Below are 20,066 nucleotides of genomic sequence, written 5' to 3'. Positions count from 1 at the left end.
TCTTAGAACTCAAATGGCAATAATGAGTGTGAGGAAATAGCATCTTAGCAACACCCACACTCTTTTTAAATAGTTGTATGATGAGACGCTTTCCCAGATTGCAGAGGATGATGCGCATTAAATCAGTGTGTGACTTAATCTGGACAGGATTAGCTAGTAAATTCGCTACTGTAATTAGTAGGGAAAAGAAAGTTCACACCATCTTCTCAGAACAGTTATTGCTTTGACTCATACTCTCGCCTGAACACTTTCACACAATCACAGAATTGTAGAGTTGGAAGGGACCCTGGGGGCCATCGAGTTGAACCCCCAGCAATGCAAGAATCTCAGCTAAAGCATCCATGACAGATGGCCATCCAACCTAAGCTTAAAGACCTCCAAAAGGTGTTAAGTGTTCCTGAACTGTCTCAAATAACATACTGAAGACTCATAATGGGGGTGGAAGAGAGATTCCTGCACCTTTCACAATGTAGAAATCTAGAGTTTTGGAGTGCATCCTCGTCCATATGCTCATGACACACAAGTCTACCAGCAGGTGTGGTGGTGGATGTGCTAAGTGCCTGGCCTCAGTAGTGGGCTAGATGAGAACCAAATAACATGCTCAGTTCAGAAAAGTGAAATGCATCCTGTTCTGGGCTGGGTTATACTTCCCTTGAAGGAGCAGATGTGCAGCTTGGGGCTACTCTTTGATTCAATGATGTAACTGGAGGCACAAGTGGCCCCAGTGCCATGGATTGTTTGTACTGTACCAGCTTTGGCTGGTAGCCCAGTTGCAATCCTATCAAGATGGTCATAGCTTGGCTTTGGTGGTCTATGTTCTGGTAGACTACTACTGCAATACATTGCATGTGGGGCTGCCTTTGAAGATGTTTTGAGACTATGCTTATGGGATTTTATTATTGTATATCTTACTTGGTTGTTGATTCAGGACCTTTTTTTTAAGTGGGAAGCAGTATATAAATGTAATAAACTTAACCTGAACATAACATAGTACTATCTTGAACTCCAGAAAACTGGCCACTAGAAGATCTTACAATTAAGAGTCTCCCGATGTATGAGAGGAAGAAGACTCCCACGACCACAGGAGCTTCTTTCACTTTCTTCCTCATCACATTACAGGCCAGTTCCTCTCCTCCTTAAAAGTTTATCTGTGATTGCAGTTGAGCACACACTCTGATTGAGATATATTCCTTTTTTATCATTGTTGTTTTTATTTAAGATTTTATTGCAAAAGTACAGACCTTGTTTGTTTTCAGGTTATAAAGTCCTTTTTACAGATCAGTTAAATTCAATGTGAGACTTTGGTGTTGTATAAAGTATAAGGTTGGGGAAGAAGGTATGTGAGGAGAGAGAGCTTTAGGGCACCCTAATTAAGAGCTTTCTGAAAAGAAACAATAGGCTTGACTTCCTTCCTCCTGAGGTGAGGGGGAGTGACTTAACTAAGCCTGGTAAGACAGCTTACTCTGTGGCATTAACCCATTCATGCATTCCAGGCATAGGCAAACTTGGCCCTCCAGATGTTTTGAGACTACAATTCCCATCATCCCTGACCACTGGTCCTGTTAGCTAGGGATGATGGGAGTTTTAGTCCCAAAACATCTGGAAGGCTGAGTTTGCCCATGCCTGGATTAGACTTTAGCATGTTAGTTATAAGTCTTGTTATCCAACACTTTGTGACAAATATAGCCCCATTCAACATAAAACCTTAAAAATGTCTTTCATGTATTAAACTTTTGGTTCAATGGTTAAAATAGCACCTTAGATTGTCACAGAAACAGCTGCTACGTTGAGGGAGGGGTCTATACTGTCCCTCTTATCAGCACACAGTTATATATAGGGTTCCAGAAGAGTCAGTCACTTAATTTTACTCAAGGTAAATACAGTTCAGGGTTGCAGAAAAGAACATTACAAATCACCTACAGAAAATATCATCTGAGAAGGCAATACAATATAATAATGGCTAATGGATCGCAGAGCTAAGACAACATATACTAATTATCTGGTGTCCTGGATCCAAGTGGATGAAGTACAGTACCTGGACTCAGGTTTCATTTTCATAGAATTGTAGAGTTGGAAAGGACCCCAAGGCTCATCTAGTCCAACTCCCTGAAATGCAGGAATCTCAGCTAAAGCATCCATGACAGATGGCCTTCCAGCCTCTGCTTTAAAAGCTCCAATGAAGCAGAGTCAATAACAATAACAATAATAATAATTTGTTATTTGTACCCTGCCCATCTGGCTGGGTTTCCCCAACCACTCTGGGCGGCTTCCAACAAAGATTAAAAATACCTTCTGAGGGAGACTGTTCCACTGTCAAACAGCTCTTGCTATCAGGAAGTTTTTCATGATATTTAGTCAGGAAGATCCTTTCTTGTAACTTGAAGTCATTGGTTCAAATCCTACCCTCCAGACCAAGAGAAAACAAGCTGGTTCCCTCTTCCGTGTGATAGTCCTTAATATGGGGGCAGGATGGAGAACCTTTATTTTCTATAGAGGGAACCATTTTCTTCAGAGTTAATCCACCAGGGTCTGCATGCCAGCAGTGGGCAGGACCAAGACCCAAAATGTAGCATTTCAGGACAGCATAACACTCTCCACCACTCTTTCTGTCTCCTCTCCCCCCCCCATTTCTCTGTGCTTCCCTTTCCTTCCACCTCTTTGTCTATTTCTGCTGTCCCACATCAATTTCCCATCCTCCTTGACAAAGGACTGAACTAATCATTTGCAGAAGGTCGCCACCCTGTTTTCTATTGCTCTATCCATTTTTATTTTCCTTCTCCCTCTTTCACTCTAGGCTACCCTGTTTTCTTATAAATCTGAGGGCTACGGGTTCCCCACCTCTGCATTAAATTACCCCATAAGATTACAAGGTGTTTATAACCTGGTTCCAAGTGCTTTAGCTCCTTATGAGTAAATGATGACGCCTTGAACTGAGTCCTGAAGCATACTAGCAGTCAGTGCAGCTCTTTGGGAGAGGCGTCACCTGCAGTAAAATGCTCCAGTTAGCAGTGTAATCGCTGTATTCTGCAGCAGCTGTACCTTCCAAACCTAAGGGAAGCACCCCCCACCCCCACCCCCCCGTAGAGCACACTGCGCTAATCCAAACTTGAAATTGCCAATGCCAACTCTGGTGACAGTTGCACCCCATATTATGTAGCACCAGTAGCACCCCAAACTCTGCAACCATTGTCTCAAGATCTGGGAACCACTCATTCACAGGGCCTCCATCTTGCTGAGGATTAATCTTTTGTTTATCAGCCCTTATCCAACCTATAACTGCATCTTGGCATTCACCCGACTCAAGGAGAATTAGAGCTCAGTGTCATTAGCATACTGATAACACCATGCTGCAAGGGAAAGGCTGTTCCCAATGACTCATCTTGGAAGGAATTTTCTCTTGGCTGTTGTAATTTTAGAGTGTTGAAAGATGTGTCTGTATGGGTGGGTCTGTATAAGGAAGAGTAATATGGATAATGTTATGTTGTAGGTGAACATATCAGACAACACAGCAATTCTTCAGACAGCTCTTGTTTATTCACAGGCCAGAACAGAACAGGGCTGAAGGGTTCAGCCAACCTGCTTATATAGAGCTCAGCTACATGGCAACAGTAACAACTTTCTGTAACTATCCAATCACTGAACATTACTTTCAATTCCTTATTTGCATATGCGGACCTGAGTGAAAACTATCTACAGTATTCCCCCTGCTGGCCCAGGGTGAGAACTTCAGTACATAACAGATAAATAAATACTTATTTCCAGTGAATTCAACCTTATAAACACCTCTGCCTTCTGTGGGCAAGGTTCACTCAGTGATGTTTTTGAATAGGTAGCGGTGGCCACATGAGGGTCATTCTGGCTTTATGTGATTTTTGCTTATAGATGTAATAGCCAGGAATGTAACCTGTGTGTAGGATGAGATCTACCTATACAGTATTATTACTGGTAGCAGTAGTATATTGGTTCAATAAAAGCTATTGGTTTATCTATTTTGTATTTGTTTCTCTCTTTTTTAAGCAAGGACATTTAACATTGTCATAATGTCATTTTCTGAAGGTGTGTTTATAAATCTTTTGGTACATTCCACCCTAAGAAAATATATGCTTGAGAAAGAAGTCTTATTATGGGCTGAAGCTGCTCACGTTCTGGGACAGAAAGAGAGAAAACATAGACAGCATTTAGTTAAGCCCATGCTTCATGCCCTTCTTAATGCTATGGGTTACACCCATCTGAACTTTAACCTTTTGGTTTTAGATCCTTGTTTGTATAAGGTTTTTAGTTTTACAAAAACTGATGTATGATTCAACAAGTTTCTTAACTCCAAGTTAATGTAAGCTAAAGAGCTGACAAATGTTCACCAGGAAACTAATTCCTTAGCTAAATGTTCACCAGGAAGCTAATTAGAATCAGCAGCTCTCAGGGGAAGATTGTTCTTTCTTTCTTCACATGACATTAGTGGTTTTCCATTCTTGCCATCCTCTGATGTCACACTGGTCTTGTTTTTTTTTTAAAAAGACACTATGCCTTTTATGATTAATCAGAATAGAAACAGATGAAAGTACACCCTGTCTTTGAAAAAATAGCACTTCATATTTACAATGCAGTGTTTGCTGAACACTTCATGAAAATCTCTTGTGCTAAACTTGACTTTTTTCTAACTCTGTGCTGAATACCAACTCTTTATTTAAATTATTTTATTTGAAATGGAACAATTGTAATCTTCTAAGTATTTGTATTTGACCTGAGCTTTGCAATATTGGTAGCTCATATTTTCAGCAGCAGCAGCATTGAACCTAGAAGATGAATGTGACTGTATTAATTATTTGTTTAAGAAATCTAGACCATTAATTGTCTATGCGGATATCATGGCAGTATACAACAAGTATCAATAAAATAAATCATGCTATGGAAAGTACAATATAAAACAATAATTATAACACAATTAGAGGCAATTAAAAGAAGTTTAACATTAAGAGTAGTTTGAAGGTGGAACAGACTCCCTTGGGAGATTGTGGACTCTGCTTCATCTGAGGTTTTTAAGCAGAGATTGGCTGACCATCTGTCAAGGACGCTTTAGTTGAGATTCCTGCAAAGCAGGGGTTTGAACTAGATGACACTTGACATACCTTCCAACTCTACAATTCTAGGATAAACGTATTAGAATAAATGCAAGCCTAACCATGCCTACTCAGAAGTAAGTCCTATTGGATTCAATGGTGCTTTCTCCCTGGTAAGTAGGGTTAGGAGTGCAGCCTTCAGGAACAATTTTGAAGTGTCTGGTGCCCAAACAATTGACCTGGTAAAGTTAGCACTAACTGTGCTCCTGCAGCCCTGTTCAGATGACTGCTTAGAACTGAATGTGGTATTACCCTATAACCATAGTCTGTGGACATATTAATCTTTGTTGTCTCAGCATGGGCTCTGGTTAAACTATTTTTGCATGGTTTTACTTTTATAGCACTTTAAGCAGGGCCTGCCCAAGACATTTCTGCACTTGAGGCAACCACAAAACAGCATCCTGTCCTCTACCAGGGAAGAAGGGGTGAGTGAAGTTCTACATCAGGAAGAAGGAGGGGAATGAAGATCACCATGGGATCTGCTGCCATTGTGGATCCTGCTGCCTGAGATGGTCACTTCACCTTGCCTCATGAGTGGGTTGGCCCTGACTTTAAGCTCTATATTGAAAAGGCTAAAAGTAGATTCCACAGGGGTTTACTTCTGTAACTGCACTAGACACGTGACGATTTTGATATGTCAGTTAGGCAAGACTCATGACTTCCAGAATACTTTTATTCAACGAACAAACAATGCAATAAATATTTCTTTGCAGTGTGTGCTATCGTCTCCAGAACTAGAGTAAAATTCATTTCCCCTCCCCATACAAATGCTATTCTGCCAGCAATTATGTGGTAGCTCAGTGTGAAAGCGCAGGCAGCCTCCAGTTGTTTAAAGTCATTCAAAATTCTTTCCAGTTCTTTAAAGGAAACAGGCGGGATAGTGGAAGAGCAAGAAAATGCCTTTCCTGTAACAACCAGATGCAGGTTTTCCAACACAACCAAATACTGTACTTATATAAGCAAATAATACACAACCCCCGCTCCTAAAGATGGATGGAAGGCATTAGAGGAAGTACAAGAAATACAAAATACGCAAGAGTACGACTGATAGCTAATTAGGGAAGTATATACTGTACAGCCGCAAACAGCTTTTCCGTTCACACTTTTTATTTGTTGGACTCTTTCTTTCTCTGGTTCTGAAGCAAACTATTTTGCAGCTGCAAACTCCACCTCCCCGGGCGTCGTATTCCTCCGCCCCTTCTAGTTTCCACAGACCAATCAGCTTTCACTCTTTCCTTCCCCCCCCCACGCCTCACGTGACAGCCTCATCCCAGAATCCTTTAGCCAAGATGGCAGCCCCCAGCTAATAGTGCCGCACGTGTGTATATGTGTCGCTTTTTTTGGAAAATCGAGGGGACTTAAAGTAGCTACTTTTAAAATATTCAATCTCCATCATTCAAAAGGTAGTTTGTTGCTAATTCACGGAGGCATGAAGACCAAATCGTCCTCTCACAAGTCCGAGAACACGCACAGGGTAAGATAAGGGACGGTGGGGTGGATCAGAAACCTGGACCTTTTAAGAACTCGGCTTAGCGCTTCGGTTCGTCGAGCTGGCGAAATCGTATATTTGATATTCAGTTACATATCACTCTAAAAAGCCTTTGGAGCAGAGTGGTACAGAATCAAAAGAAGTTGGAGAGCAGCGCAACTTTTTTGCTTTCCTGTACAAGTTTTGGAAATCTGTAGTTACTGCAAGCAAACAAACAGCACTACACAAAAAACCTTGCTTATGCCCTGGGCAGTCCAAAATAGTAACTGTGTGTAGCATTTGCCGCTCATCTGCTAACAAAACAGCAGGAAAACAATCAGTGTTCTTAAAATATTCTGCTTGGCTCTGAAACCTTACCTTGTCCTACTATGTAGTTTTGTGAAGTGCTGCAAGTTTTTCAACTTATTTGTGGTGTGTCTCTTGTGCTTCTAGCACTGCAAATTGCAGATAATTCTTAACTATGAATATGGAAGATCCTGCAACAGTACAGAAGATTAGACAACATTTTCTGATTTCAAATAAGCTGTCAGTCCCATTTGAGTCTGATGTCATTCAATTCTATGGGCAGTACCATGTGACTATGTATGAAATATCATTAGAAGGGACAGCCATATAAAATCTTACTCTTTGGCAACTTCTTGTCAGCTTGATGTCTCAAAGATAACTGGAAAAAACCCCAAGAAACTCCTGTTTGTTTATTACTTTTTTTTTTTTACAGTTTCTCACCTTCTCAGAACGCTTAAGCAATGTAAATATTGACATTATTCATCGCATTGACAGAACAGGGAGCTATGCTGAGGTAAGATTAATGTAGTTGTTTTTCATCTGTCTAGGTGTTATCTTATTCAGTGTTGGATGTGGGTGTTGAGGTGCTGGGAGCTCAGTTACAGGATGGTGCCTAGTTCTGAGCCACGGTAGGGTCACCTGACATGGGATGAAGAGGGTGGTAGACATTGTACATCCTCGCATCCCTTTGATCTAGTTACCTGCACTGGGGTGGCTAATTAATTAGCTACAGTGCTAATTTACTGCAGATCCTTTGAATTCAATAAAGTTGTGACCCTTTAAAAAAAGATAGAGAGCTTCCTGCTGGGAGCAGCATACTCGGAACTGAAACAGGTAGTCATTGATAGAATATGTGCCTGATGTGTTGTGTTTACAATTACCATCACTGGTTATATCTGAACTTGTAGCAATCAATACAGGGACTGCCACAGCTGAGTTCTGGCTTAAATATCTCCACTATATCAGTTTGTTAGGCCCTGACAAAAGCAGTATGATTGCTCTAGAAAGCCCTTGTAGGGAATAACAATTATTTTCATTGTACAGATGGGGAACTATTACAGAAAGAAATATTGTATACCATCATGCCACATCTCAGTCTGATACAATCTGAAACAGCAATGTCTGAAACATTACATTGCATGCAGACCCTCCCTCCCGCTTCTGGTGGTTTGGCTGCAGTTAATGCAACACATATGGGGATCAGCTTCCTTTCTCTTGCTGTTCTGTTATGCTTGTGGTTTTTGATAGCTTTGTGGCCAGTCTACTGGGAGTTAGGAATTATGAAATATATAATAAAATTAATAATGACCTTTGGTTTTTGTCAACATTTCCTGCAAGACCAGCCCTTTGAGATTAGGGTGTTTCTCTACCAGTGCTATAGTAAATATTTTTCCTTTCAAAATCAACAATAAATGTTCTGTCTTTGTATTTGTTAACCACACTCATAGTGTATTGAGAGTCATGGGAGCAAGGTCAAGGTTGTTGGGTTGTATCCAGTGAAGTTGTTCTGTTCATGCAAGGACTTATGCTTGCACAGTGGAATTTCCCCTTCCTCCTCCCTGTGTACAAATTCAGGTGAGGAGCACAGGAAGAGGAGAGGGAGGAAAAGTTCAATTGTGCATTTCAGTCCTTGTGCAAATGGGATGACTTTGTTGGATACAGTCCATTGTATGTTGCTCTTGTCTTGTCCATAAGCCTTTTTTTTTTGTATTGGTGGCAGCCAGGCAACCCAGTTGCTGAAACAGATCAGCAATAGTATGTGAATTTACCTAGAGTCCTGTGTAGTAGGAAAATAATAAATAGCTGTTAACCTGTGTATGTAAGTCAGAGTTACTTTTATTTTCAAACATGTTTTGTTTCTGGAGATGTGAAAAGAATGATTCAAAATATGGGGAAAACTTCAACACATACTTCATTTTCTTTGTTCACATTATTTGGACTGTTTGCAGTCTGTAATGATAAATATGAATGTGTGCTTAAATTAGGCACAAGTTTATACACAGAACCTTGACATGCTGTCTTTCTGCATGAGAGATTGTGCATTTAGTATAGAGATTATGAAACTCAGCTGTGACTCAGGATGGCCCTGATTAGAATCTTGCCTCTACCGTCAAATCACTAGGTGGCCTGAGATAAGATGCTGTCTCTCCACCTTGCCCCATCCCATCACCTGAAATGGGACAGTAATACCAATTTACCTTACAGGGTGGTTCTGAAGATTGCAACTAGATATTATAGGTCAAGTAAGTTGAACATTCAAATATATCTTCTCTTTTGTGGGCAGCATTCCAACATAGGACCATCCATTTGCAACTTCAAGTGGTGTAGTCTTACGACAGGTCTGGTTGTCCATTTGGGGTGCTGAATTTATATATTGAGTTGTTATTTGCACACATCAGTTCTAATCCAGAGAATTAGAAAGAATCCAGAGTATAGAAAGTTACCTTGTCTGTACAGCCCCTCCTCCAGCTCCACTGTTGTTGGATCATGGCCATCTGATTGTAATATGTGATTACCAGCTGTATAAGAATTGACATGCTTTTCACAATTTCATATTTTCAAATGTTATAATTGTTTCTAGGTAACAGCTCCAGTTTTGCAAACACTTGTGTAACTGTTGAAATGAAAAATGGAATAATTCAGTTGCGCTTCATAACTCATAAATATTGCACCACCCTACGAAGGCTTTTTACTTAAGCATTCATTCAGTAATCAAGACTGAACTGCTCCATACGAATATATTTTAACTAATATACACTCTTGATTTTGCTAGGAGGTTGAAACATATTTTCACGAAGGACTCGAGAAATGGAGGGAGCTGAACCTTACTCGCCATTTTGGTATATCTTTTCTCCAAAATATTTTGTATTAATACTTCTCATTGTGTGTTGTATAAAAGTGTTGCCGTTTTGTTGGAAATGTATGTAGGGATTAAGGGTTTGCACACAATCTATCAGTTAATATACAGTTAGTGATATGAATATATTTTGAACATGGAGTGCATCAGATGAATATGCTGTGCTCTTCCTGTGCTGATTTTTGTGCAATTTTCAGTGCTAGAATAGAGGTGGCAGGATGTTTTGTTGATGTTTCCTGCTGTTTAACTTAATGTTGATATAAGCAGCACAAGTTCTTCAGTAGCCCAATCCCATCAGTGGTGCATCAGTGCAGTATCATGACCTGTGGTCCACGTGGGATGATTAGGGGCATTATACCAGCATAGGCTAGCCCTTCTACACTACACTACACTACACTACACTACACTACACTACACTACACTTAATAGTACAGCATTAGCTGGAGAAGAGAGAATGGATCAGGCTTAGCAATGATGTGCTAATGTTCTTTTGGCAGTGCTGTACCCACAACACTACTGCAATGCTGTGTACCTGACAGTGCAGCAAAAGTGAGACCCCCCTCGGCAAAATTTTTGTGTTAGGGAAAATTTCAGGATTTCAGTGGGAGATCACAGGATATGCACAGAATGGAAATTAAGCTGTTTGACAGTCCCAGAATATTTGCATACACAAATAGGATGATCACCCCGATAGCATTGTAAGCATAAACCATTATGCACAATAAAAAGGCTTCCATATGTTTATTTCTCTTTCTCTCTCTCTCTCCTCTTCTTCCTTCTTCTGTTACAATGGCACTTATCTGTTGGATGGCCATGCAAATTCACCCCAAATCCAGCACTGGGTTCTAGATCTCAATGAACAGTGCTATCTATAGTCATTCCACTCTATCTGCAGTTGTGGCTTTGCATTTTCCAGTAATGAGAGAGGAGGGGGGCAGAAAGCTGCTAACGGTGTTCCTATTCTTCACTTTTACAAAGCTTTCATAAAATTTCAGCAACAGTTTCTTGTTTCCAAAATAGATATTTTAGTTTTCTTCCTTGTGGAACAAGTATTTTCCAGTCATACCTTCCAGCCAAAAGCTTTGCCACAGTTAATCCCTTGTTTGCTCATGATAATTAGAGTGTGTATATGTGTGTATGTATGAGAGAGATGGAGAGAGAAATTGGCGCAGAAATCATTTGACCTGACAAGCCACTTTTAAAGCTTCATGCACAGTCAGTTCCTTCTTTCCCAGAAAGGTCTAACCTTTGAGCCTGTGTTTGAATAGGCTGTTGTCACGCAAGTGAGCCATGCTAGGAGCTGTGAGGGGGTGTCCCCATTATGCATTACGGGTCTTGCATGCTGGGATTGTACTCCATGGGTGTATGGTTTTTAATCACCTGCTGGCTTTGAGCCTTCAAAGCTGGGAGCCTTGTAATATGAGCAAGAGCTGGAAGGCACGGGTAATGCATGCTGGCCATTCTTTCTAGGGCCTAATGCTGATGCAGTCCACACTAACCTAGGAGTAAGTCCTGCTGAACTCAGTAGATTAGTGTTCCTGAAACTCCATGAAACAAATCATTAAGGATTTTTTTGTTTGTTTTTTTACACAGTGACATTCTACAGGCAGGTAGTCAACAAATGCCAGTCTTTCAACCAGCTGGTGTACTATCAGAATGACATTGTGCAGAGCTTGAAAACCCACCTGCAAGTGAAAGACAGTCTTGCTTTTCAACCTCTCTTGGAGTAAGTACCTACTGCAGTATCTAAAATATATCTTCTGAGTTTCTGTTCACGGGGAAAAGGCCAACTGTGCATTTGTTCTTTTTAGTCCATTGGGTATCTTTGGGCAGTTAATTGTTTCTCAGTCCTAGCACTGGCGGAGGAAGAGGAGTGCAGGGGGAGCACACCACCCCCGGCAGTGCGATCCCAGTGGGGTGCCATCACAGCTGCCCCCCTGCCCGTGCTGGGTGCCATGCCCCCAGGATATGCGCCATGCCCCCCGGTGCCAGAGCATGGAGCTCTGCTACTGAGTCCTAGGCTCTCTTTTCCAGAGTGGGAATGATACTAACTATGCTCATCATGTAATGAGGTTATGTTAGCTGTGATGAACTTCAGGAGTACACTGGGTCATACGATAAACAAATACATTCACTTGTGAGCAGACCACGGGACAGTGAGATTTCCCCCAGAATTGTTTGAAATCATCACGGGATGTGTGTGTTCGAATTATAATGTGGCACCACTGACATTTTCCTGCTTTATGTATCTCAATACAGCTTAGTGGTGCAGCTGGCTCGCGATCTCCAGACAGATTTCTATCCTCATTTCCAAGACTTTTTTCGGTCCATTACAAAATTGTTGGATACCCAGGACACGGAGCTGCTAGAATGGACTTTCACCTGTCTTTCTTACCTTTACAAATATTTATGGAGGCTGATGGTGAAGGACATGTCCAATATTTATGGGTAAGCTTTTCAACAACAACAACAACATGGCCAGTACACAAATCTTATTCTGCATCATTTGCAGAATAAGCAAATAAACTCTTCTTTATTTGAGTTAGACTAGAAAAGCTTAAGGTCCCTTTCAGCTCTGATTCTTATAACCAGTGTGATAGCTAGTGGCCCTGATTCTGTGTGCACACATCGGCAGCATATTTCTTTCCCTCTTCTAAATTTACTGAGAATAAAATGATATATTCATTGGGCAGTGTGGTAAGGGAAGCAAAAAGGCCTATCATGTTTACTATTGGTTTGTCTGCAAGGCTCTGTATACATGTTATACCACTGAGCTATGGCCATGATTAAATCAGTATAAAATATGTGTTAATATATTTGCTTTGCGTCCGATGATGGATTCCAGGAAGCATTGCTGGAGAAATGAATTGATCCTGCATGGTTTTATTTTTATATTTGAATGTTGTACTTGCAGATTGTACAGCACCTTGTTGGCTCACCATAAAGAGCACATCAGAAATTTTGCAGCAGAAAGCTTCACCTTCCTGATGAGGAAGGTAAGTGATGTTGGGGCGGGGGCAGGAGAGTGTAAAAAGAGATGTGCCTTCTGTTCAAACCAAGTTTACCACTGCAGCTTTAATATTTAACATAATACAAAGTGTTACTAGGCACCTCTAGTTTGAAGGAAATGACTGTCATCCATTTAGTTCAGTGTACCTATGAAACTGCTTTATAGTGGCCCACTTTGTATGTCACGGTAAACCATAGGCAATGATTTGTCATGGGTGCGCCTTTCTGGGCTGTGTTCTCCCTTAGTGGAAACAACAAACCATGACTCAGCACTGCATCCAAACCAAGGATTGTGGTTTGCAAAACCAGTGAGTCAATAACAAACCTTTGCTATTGATTGTGGGGTGCTTTTTTTAGGAATGAAACAAACCACAATCCCTGGTTTGACAGAATGCTAAGCCATTTGTCTCCTCCATGCTAGTTAGACCAAGAGAGGAAACAGACCAGTAAGGTGCAGTCGTGGTAATGTGGCCAATGAGTGAGACCATCTAGCCAGCATTGTTACCTTTAACTAGTAGCAGCTCTCTGAGGTTTTTCCTCTCTCATGTTCCCTGACCCCCCCTTTTTTAAATGGAGATGCCATGTATTAAACATGACACTAGGTAGGTTAGATTTTTCTGCTTGTTGTAGAACAGTGACGGTAACTGTAGTGTTCTTAGTAACTGGTGCAATTTCCAACTACACCACATAGCAGAATAATAAGAAAAAGCAAAACTTGGAGTAACTTTTCTGACATTAGTTTACTGGTCAAATGCTGAACCACTTCCCCTGAAGAACACAAATGTTTGAAATGTATTGGGAAATCTGATGACCAGTTTCTAAACAAATCCTCTTTCACCTATCACCTTCCTGTTTTCTCTTTGAGATAGTGCACTCCTTTACTTTATTGTTAGGATGCTATTTAAGCTGGACCTTTTAGGCTGGTCAGTTAATGGCTTTGGGCACCTCACTGGTTTATATTTTGTTCTGGCAATATGGTTGCCACTGGGGAGATTTTTGCTCTTGGCTTGCATTACTAGCTGCTCATGGGTAAAAGGCTTTTCTGCATGTTTGAACTGATAGCAACTCTGCTGGGGAACTGGTGGTTTCCACAGCACGATAGCCATCAGTCTGCAAAACATGGACAGCTCAATGTAAAAAGAAGCTTGATCAGTGTAACATCAGAAGACACTCCCAAGTTCCTGAGAAGGACAGGTAAAGTATGTAACTAATGCATGCTATGGTGCTTGAAATCTGCTTTTTTCCATTTAGTTTATATACATTGTAGCACCAATATAAAGCTGGGAGTGTAAGAGGTAAGAGTAATGGCAGGGATTTTAATTAGCCTTTCTAAGTAGTATGTATGAATTGAAATAAAAGGGGTGCAAACTGTAATTTTGTTTCCTAGGTTTCAGACCAAAATGTTCTCTTAAACGTGATGTTCCATGACTTGGAAATGCACCCAGAAAAAGTAGAAGGTGTCGGACAGCTGATTTTTGAGACGTGCAAAGGCGTTAGGAACATGTTCCATTCCTGTGCTGAAACGGTAATCAATCCAAGTGCATGAAGCAAATGGAAAATTATAAAGTGCCTGATTCAGGAGTGAATTTTTAACTTGCTTCCATAGATGATTGGTCTAGGTTGTTTTGCCCTAAATTCCCCCCTCCCTCAGTAGACAAATAGCAAGTTTATTTCACACATTTCAAGAAGACTTTCAGAATATTATATCTCTAGTTCTTTTTTCTTTTTTAAAAATTATTTAATCAGTCAATACTTGGCACAGTTATCATAAGGAGAAACTGTGTGTGTGTGTGTGTGTGTGTGTGTGTGTGTGTGTGTAATATATGGGATGTGGTGTACAGTGGTACCTCGGGTTACATACGCTTCAGGTTACATACGCTTCAGGTTACACACTCCACTAAGCCAGAAATAGTGCTTCAGGTTAAGAACTTTGCTTCAGGATAAGAACAGAAATCGTGCTCCGGCAGCAGCGGGAGGCCCCATTAGCTAAAGTGGTATCTCAGGTTAAGAACAGTTTTAGGTTAAGAACAGACCTCCAGAATGAATTACAGTGGTACTTTGGGTTACATATGCTTCAGGTTACATACGCTTCAGGTTACGGACTCCGCTAACCCAGAAATAGTACCTCAGGTTAAGAGCTTTGCTTCAGGAGGAGAACAGAAATTGTGCTCTGGTGGCGCGGCAGCAGCAGGAGGCCCCATTAGCTAAAGTGGTCCTTCAGGTTAAGAACAGTTTCAGGTTAAGAACGGACCTCCGGAATGAATTAAGTACTTAACCCGAGGTACCACTGTATGTATGTATAAATAAATAAAATTTTGGATAGAAAACTTTCCTAGTTGTACAGGGTGAGTCTTTTAAAAGAGGCCCCATGGAACATGTGCACTCTGTATCCACGGGGCCTCTTTTAAAGGACTTACCCTGTATAATGCTAATCTTGCACAAAGAATCAGATTGCCATGAAGCAGCAGTAGCCTCCTTTAAGCTGAAAGTTGTTTATTGAGGAGTAAATGAGTTTATGACCAGGGTTAGAGTGAAAAATATTTTTAATGTGAACTATTTTAAAACATTGGGACGCGGGTGGTGCTGTGGGTAAAACCTCAGTGCCTAGGACTTGCTGATCGCATGGTCGGCGGCTCAAATCCCCGCGGCGGGGTGAGCTCCCGTCGTTCGGTCCCAGCTCCTGCCCACCTAGCAGTTCAAAAGCACCCTTAAGTGCAAGTAGATAAATAGGTACCGCTTTATAGCGGGAAGGTAAACGGCGTTTCTGTGTGCTGCGCTGGTGCTGGCTTGCCAGCTGCAGCTTCATCACGCTGGCCACGTGACCCGGAAGTGTCTTCGGACGGCGCCGGCTCACGGCCTCTTGAGCAAGATGAGCACGCAACCCTAGAGTCGGACACGACTGGCCCGTACGGACTGGGGTACCTTTACCTTTACCTTTATTTTAAAACATTAAAGATGCATGTAATTTCCCCCCACAGGTTATAACATTAATTCTGAAAAAGCTGGGGCCACTTACAGAAACAGAAGTGACCCTCTCCTGGAACTTGGTTGGTGAAGCTTTCGAACATATGGCAAAGTCAGCTGCTGGATTCATCTATAAAGAACATTTCAGTGTATTTTTCAGATGCTTGCAAGTGAGTTGTAATTAATTAAAATAGAAAGGGGCTCTACCCTCTCCCGTCCTTTGAATTATGGTGGTATGTGGCAGGAGATGGGAAAGTCATGTGGTGAGTGTCATGTGTTGAGGTGGCAGGTATCCAGAACCATGTTATTTTACCGTTGTCAACAGTGAAATGAATGATGTTACACACTCTGATTGATTTTAACAATGTTGCCTGTAGAATTGGGTGGGAAAACACTGTCCTTAATATATAAAACTTAAAAAAACTTTTAAAAAGCTGCTTGTAATTGTAAACAACAAGCAAAACTTGCATTTTGTCTGAGATGTCCATTCTTCATGAAGTCCCATTCATGTGTTCTGAGTAATGGGGTGAGAAATAAGGTTATAAACAACTGAGTTGCACTTTTTTTTGAGGAACCTTTTGTCTAGTTAAGCAGCAGCAGCAACAACTATGGAAAATCTGACTTTTGGGTGCAAAACCTTTTTTTTTTTTTTTTAATCAACCACATAGAAATCAATACTTGAACTGCAAGAAAAGATAACGAAGGACAACTGCTGTGAAGCTTCTGAACAGATTGAGAGGGTATTGCAAGTGTATTTGATCTTAGCAGAATATGCACAAGGCTCCAAAATTGTTCAGCCTGAAGAAGTTTGTAAGGTCAGTAAAACTTTTCTGTGCTAGAATAGATCATGTACATCTGGCATGAGAGAGGATATGAAGCAAGGTGGAAGTAAAGCAGGAAGCATTGTTTAGCTTTGTCTTTGAGGTTATTTCAAGGGTTTGGATCTAGTGGTAGAGAGGGTGCAGCTACAAGTGAAATTTATTAGTCATCTTCAGCAGCTTGGCAAGAATTCTGTTGATCTAGATTAACTGTTGGTCTATGACTAATAACCTGATGGGTTCATTGTTGATCTAGATTCACTTTTTTTTTTTTTTACAACACTGACTATTTTGCTATATTGTTGTGCTATGTCAGAGATATTATTCAAGAAGGAAGGGAGCCAGTGTGGTGTAGTGGTTAAGAGTGGTGGACTCGTAATCTGGTGAACCGGGTTCGCGACTCTGCTCCTCCAACATACAGCTGCTGGGTGGCCTTGGGCTAGTCACACTTCTCTGAAGACTCTCAGCCTCACTCACCTCACAGAGTGTTTGTTGTGGGGGAGGAAGGGAAAGGAGATTGTTAGCTGCTTTGAGACTCCTTAGGGTAGTGATAAAGTGGGATATCAAATCCAAACTCTTCTTAGTGCAAAGGAATGTGGTATCAAAAAGATTTAGGGATAGGCATGACTCCAAATGAGATGAACTGTGGTCTTAGGTCCCACTACTATACTGTTTTAGGTAACTAATGAAGACCTGGACAGCTTTTTGAAAAGGCCTTTGGTTAATTCTACAATTTTGCCAGCTCATTTCTTATATTTCTTTGTGCTGCTTGAATGGTTATTGTTCTTTTTAAAAAAAATAAATAAATGTCTGTTTTATTCTTTTGTGTGTGTTTTTTACTGGCTGTTAGCAGCTTTGAGTCTCCTTCAGTAAATAGGCAGTATGCATAAAAAAAAATTGATACTGTACAGGTCACTTCTGACTAGTCTTATAAATCAGAGATTTCATTTAAGCAAAGAAAAATTTTCTAGCACTCATGACTTCAGATAGAAACAGGAATTCTTCTTGCCGGAATTTCTAAGTGTGTTTTTAATTGTTCATATTTTCATTTCACAGACGTTAGCAAAACTGATAGAAACACCGGACCTCTCAGTGCCCTGTCGTGATACTCTGCTTAAAGTTATTTCTGTTCTGTTTCTTGATGAGAGTGTCTTATTGCCTGATGCATTGGTCAAAGAAATTGTTGAAAAGGTAACAAAATGTTAGGCTGGACTCGGTTGAATACTGTATTATGAACATTCCACTTTTGAGCACCTGGTCTGCAAGACTTGATTCATACATTAGCCTTTTCTGTGAGTGAATATATGCAAACAGGCTCACTTTCCCCATATAGGTCTTCTGGAAATAGGAACAAATCTATTTTCTTCTGGCAGCCAATACAGGCAGATCCAGCTGGGTGTAAATGCCAGAGTTTCTCTCCTCCCAGCTGAGCAGCTGAACTGCTGGGATCAAAGTAGTAGTTGGAAGCTATTTGCCATAAAAATCTGAGTCTATATCTTAAGAGAGTTTCTTAGGGGAGAGCCATAGCAAAGTGGCAAGGTTTCCCCAGCCCCCTCTGGTGGCAGGACTGCATAAGAGGTCCGCCTGAGACCTTTAGTTGGAGTAGATATTACTGAGTTACTGGCAGATGTCTGAGTGCAGTTTCATATTGTCACACATAGGTTCATATACGCAAGCAGCCTCATTGACAACTGCATTTAAAGAGATGTGCGTGTCTGCAAGTTTTGCATGATCAATGACTATTTTTCTGTATGCTAATGCAGTAAATACTGGAAAAGACACCACAGATAAGGTGGTTCCCCAATTCGTAAGTTTTGTGTCTCAATTCCCTTTGGGAGCAAACAGATTTTTGCAGATTATCTTTTGGAATCGGAATTTCCCATTGTCCTTCAAAGTAATCCCAATGAATCTGGAACCAGGTCTTTATTTACTTCAATTTACTGTTCATGTTCTTTTTAATAGATCTTCAAAGGTGGATTTGAAAGACGTTCTCTATGGGATTTTTCTAAAGTTATGTTTCCAATGGAACAATTTGAAAAGGTAGGTGAAGTGTTTACCCCTTTTTCAGCAGCTTGAGAACTGCATCTTAAGGAGAGAGAAGTTAGCGCGATCCTTGTCTTGTCTTGTCTCCTTCCCTTTCCAGCAATTTCTTCCCAGTCTCCTTGAGTATGCTGAGCACTGCGTTTGTGGAGAAGATGCTCTGGTTCAGGAGGAGGCCTTGGCAGTTCTGGCTAAACTCATTCTAGAGAAAGCAGAACCTCCCACAGTTGGTTCGATGGCCTTTGAGAAGTATCCCTTGGTTTTTATGGAATCTGCTAAAGGGTATGTGACTTGAGCAGTTGCTTTTGAGCTGTATCTGTGGAAAGGAGCAGGTTGCAATGTTCTATTCTGGTCACTTAAGTATTGAACCATACTGGATTCATAAAACTATGCTACTTTTAAATACCAAGGACAAGGGAACGTGTAGACATCTCCCATTTCCCTCAACCAGCATGGATGGCCCAGTGGTCAGAAATGATAGGAGTTGTGGTCCAACAACATCTGGGAGGCCACATATTACTTATTCCTGCAGGCAGTCTTATGTATCTGTTGTAACGGCATACAATCTATTTAATTTTAGATTGAATAGAAGACAGTTGCGAAGTAAAAGAACTGAAGAGAAAGAACAGAAGACTGTTTTGGATCACATTCTGTCTTGCATTCAGATACCAGAAAACAGAAGCACGGCTGATCTTTCAAAACCCTGGGCAGCTCTTGTGGTACTTCCTCACATAAGGTGAATATGTGAGGCGCTTATTTACTAACTTGTTTCTATAAAAGTAGACCACATGTAGGGTCACTGATTTGTAAGTCTCTATCAAAGCAAACAAGTGCAGTTATTCTTCTCTATGTTAGGCGCTCATAGCAAATGAGCTGGGGGTGTCTACTGTGACATTGGGAGGATATAGAAATAAAACCCTGCTTTTATGGAAAGCCCAGATGGCCTGGAAAAGAAGACTTTTGCATCTTTCCTCTAAAGATTCAACACCTTTTTGTGATAGGATTTTTTTAAAAAAAAAATTGGTAGCACAAAGACAGAGGCAGTAACACATCCTAAAACCTATTGCTGGAACAAAGTGACTGTGCCAAAAGCAAAAAAGAAAGAAAGAAAGAAAGAAAGAAAGAAAGAAAGAAAGAAAGAAAGAGACCCAAGAGTTGCATCCTTTGCAATACTGCAAACCATCTTGGGTCGCATCTTGATTCCACTCGCTGTTTCATGGCTGTCCCTTGATATATTGCTGACTCAAGCGATATTTCTGGCAGTTCCGGTCAGCCCAGTTTTAAGCTGTGGTAAAGGATTAATCAAAATGAACTCTTTTCAAATCCAAAGATGTACAGTTAAAAACAACAACAATGAAAACTTGTTTTGTATTTCCATATCCCATTAGTATTCAAGGGCATTTATGTAGTGGTTGTTTCTGTTGCCATGACAACCACTTTTTTTGGGTTGCAGGATTTTGAAGTATTGTGGCTAGGGTTTTTTGTGC

At 40.8% G+C, this 20,066-nt stretch overlaps 1 protein-coding gene across 2 annotated transcripts in view; it reads left to right on the top strand.

The window, feature by feature from the left end:
• The first annotated feature begins 6,402 nt into the window (after positions 1–6,402).
• The window catches only part of UTP20 (UTP20 small subunit processome component), a 61,463-nt gene continuing 47,799 nt past the window's right edge, over positions 6,403–20,066 (top strand). For both annotated transcript variants that reach the window (XM_080971987.1, XM_080971986.1), the window contains exons 1-13: positions 6,403–6,591; positions 7,325–7,405; positions 9,665–9,731; positions 11,342–11,474; positions 12,008–12,196; positions 12,663–12,744; positions 14,145–14,282; positions 15,736–15,891; positions 16,390–16,536; positions 17,596–17,730; positions 18,502–18,579; positions 18,683–18,861; positions 19,160–19,315. In XM_080971987.1, coding sequence (XP_080828113.1) covers positions 6,547–6,591; positions 7,325–7,405; positions 9,665–9,731; positions 11,342–11,474; positions 12,008–12,196; positions 12,663–12,744; positions 14,145–14,282; positions 15,736–15,891; positions 16,390–16,536; positions 17,596–17,730; positions 18,502–18,579; positions 18,683–18,861; positions 19,160–19,315 — 1,586 coding nt within the window. In that variant the 5' untranslated portion in view covers positions 6,403–6,546. The remainder of the gene's footprint in view (positions 6,592–7,324; positions 7,406–9,664; positions 9,732–11,341; positions 11,475–12,007; positions 12,197–12,662; positions 12,745–14,144; positions 14,283–15,735; positions 15,892–16,389; positions 16,537–17,595; positions 17,731–18,501; positions 18,580–18,682; positions 18,862–19,159; positions 19,316–20,066) is intronic.

The sequence above is a fragment of the Podarcis pityusensis genome, assembly GCF_964106645.2.
Source record: "Podarcis pityusensis genome assembly, chromosome: 10".
Lineage (NCBI taxonomy): Eukaryota > Metazoa > Chordata > Lepidosauria > Squamata > Lacertidae > Podarcis > Podarcis pityusensis.
Note: the sequence above shows the minus strand (reverse complement) of the source record. Positions and strands in the feature narration are given on the sequence as shown.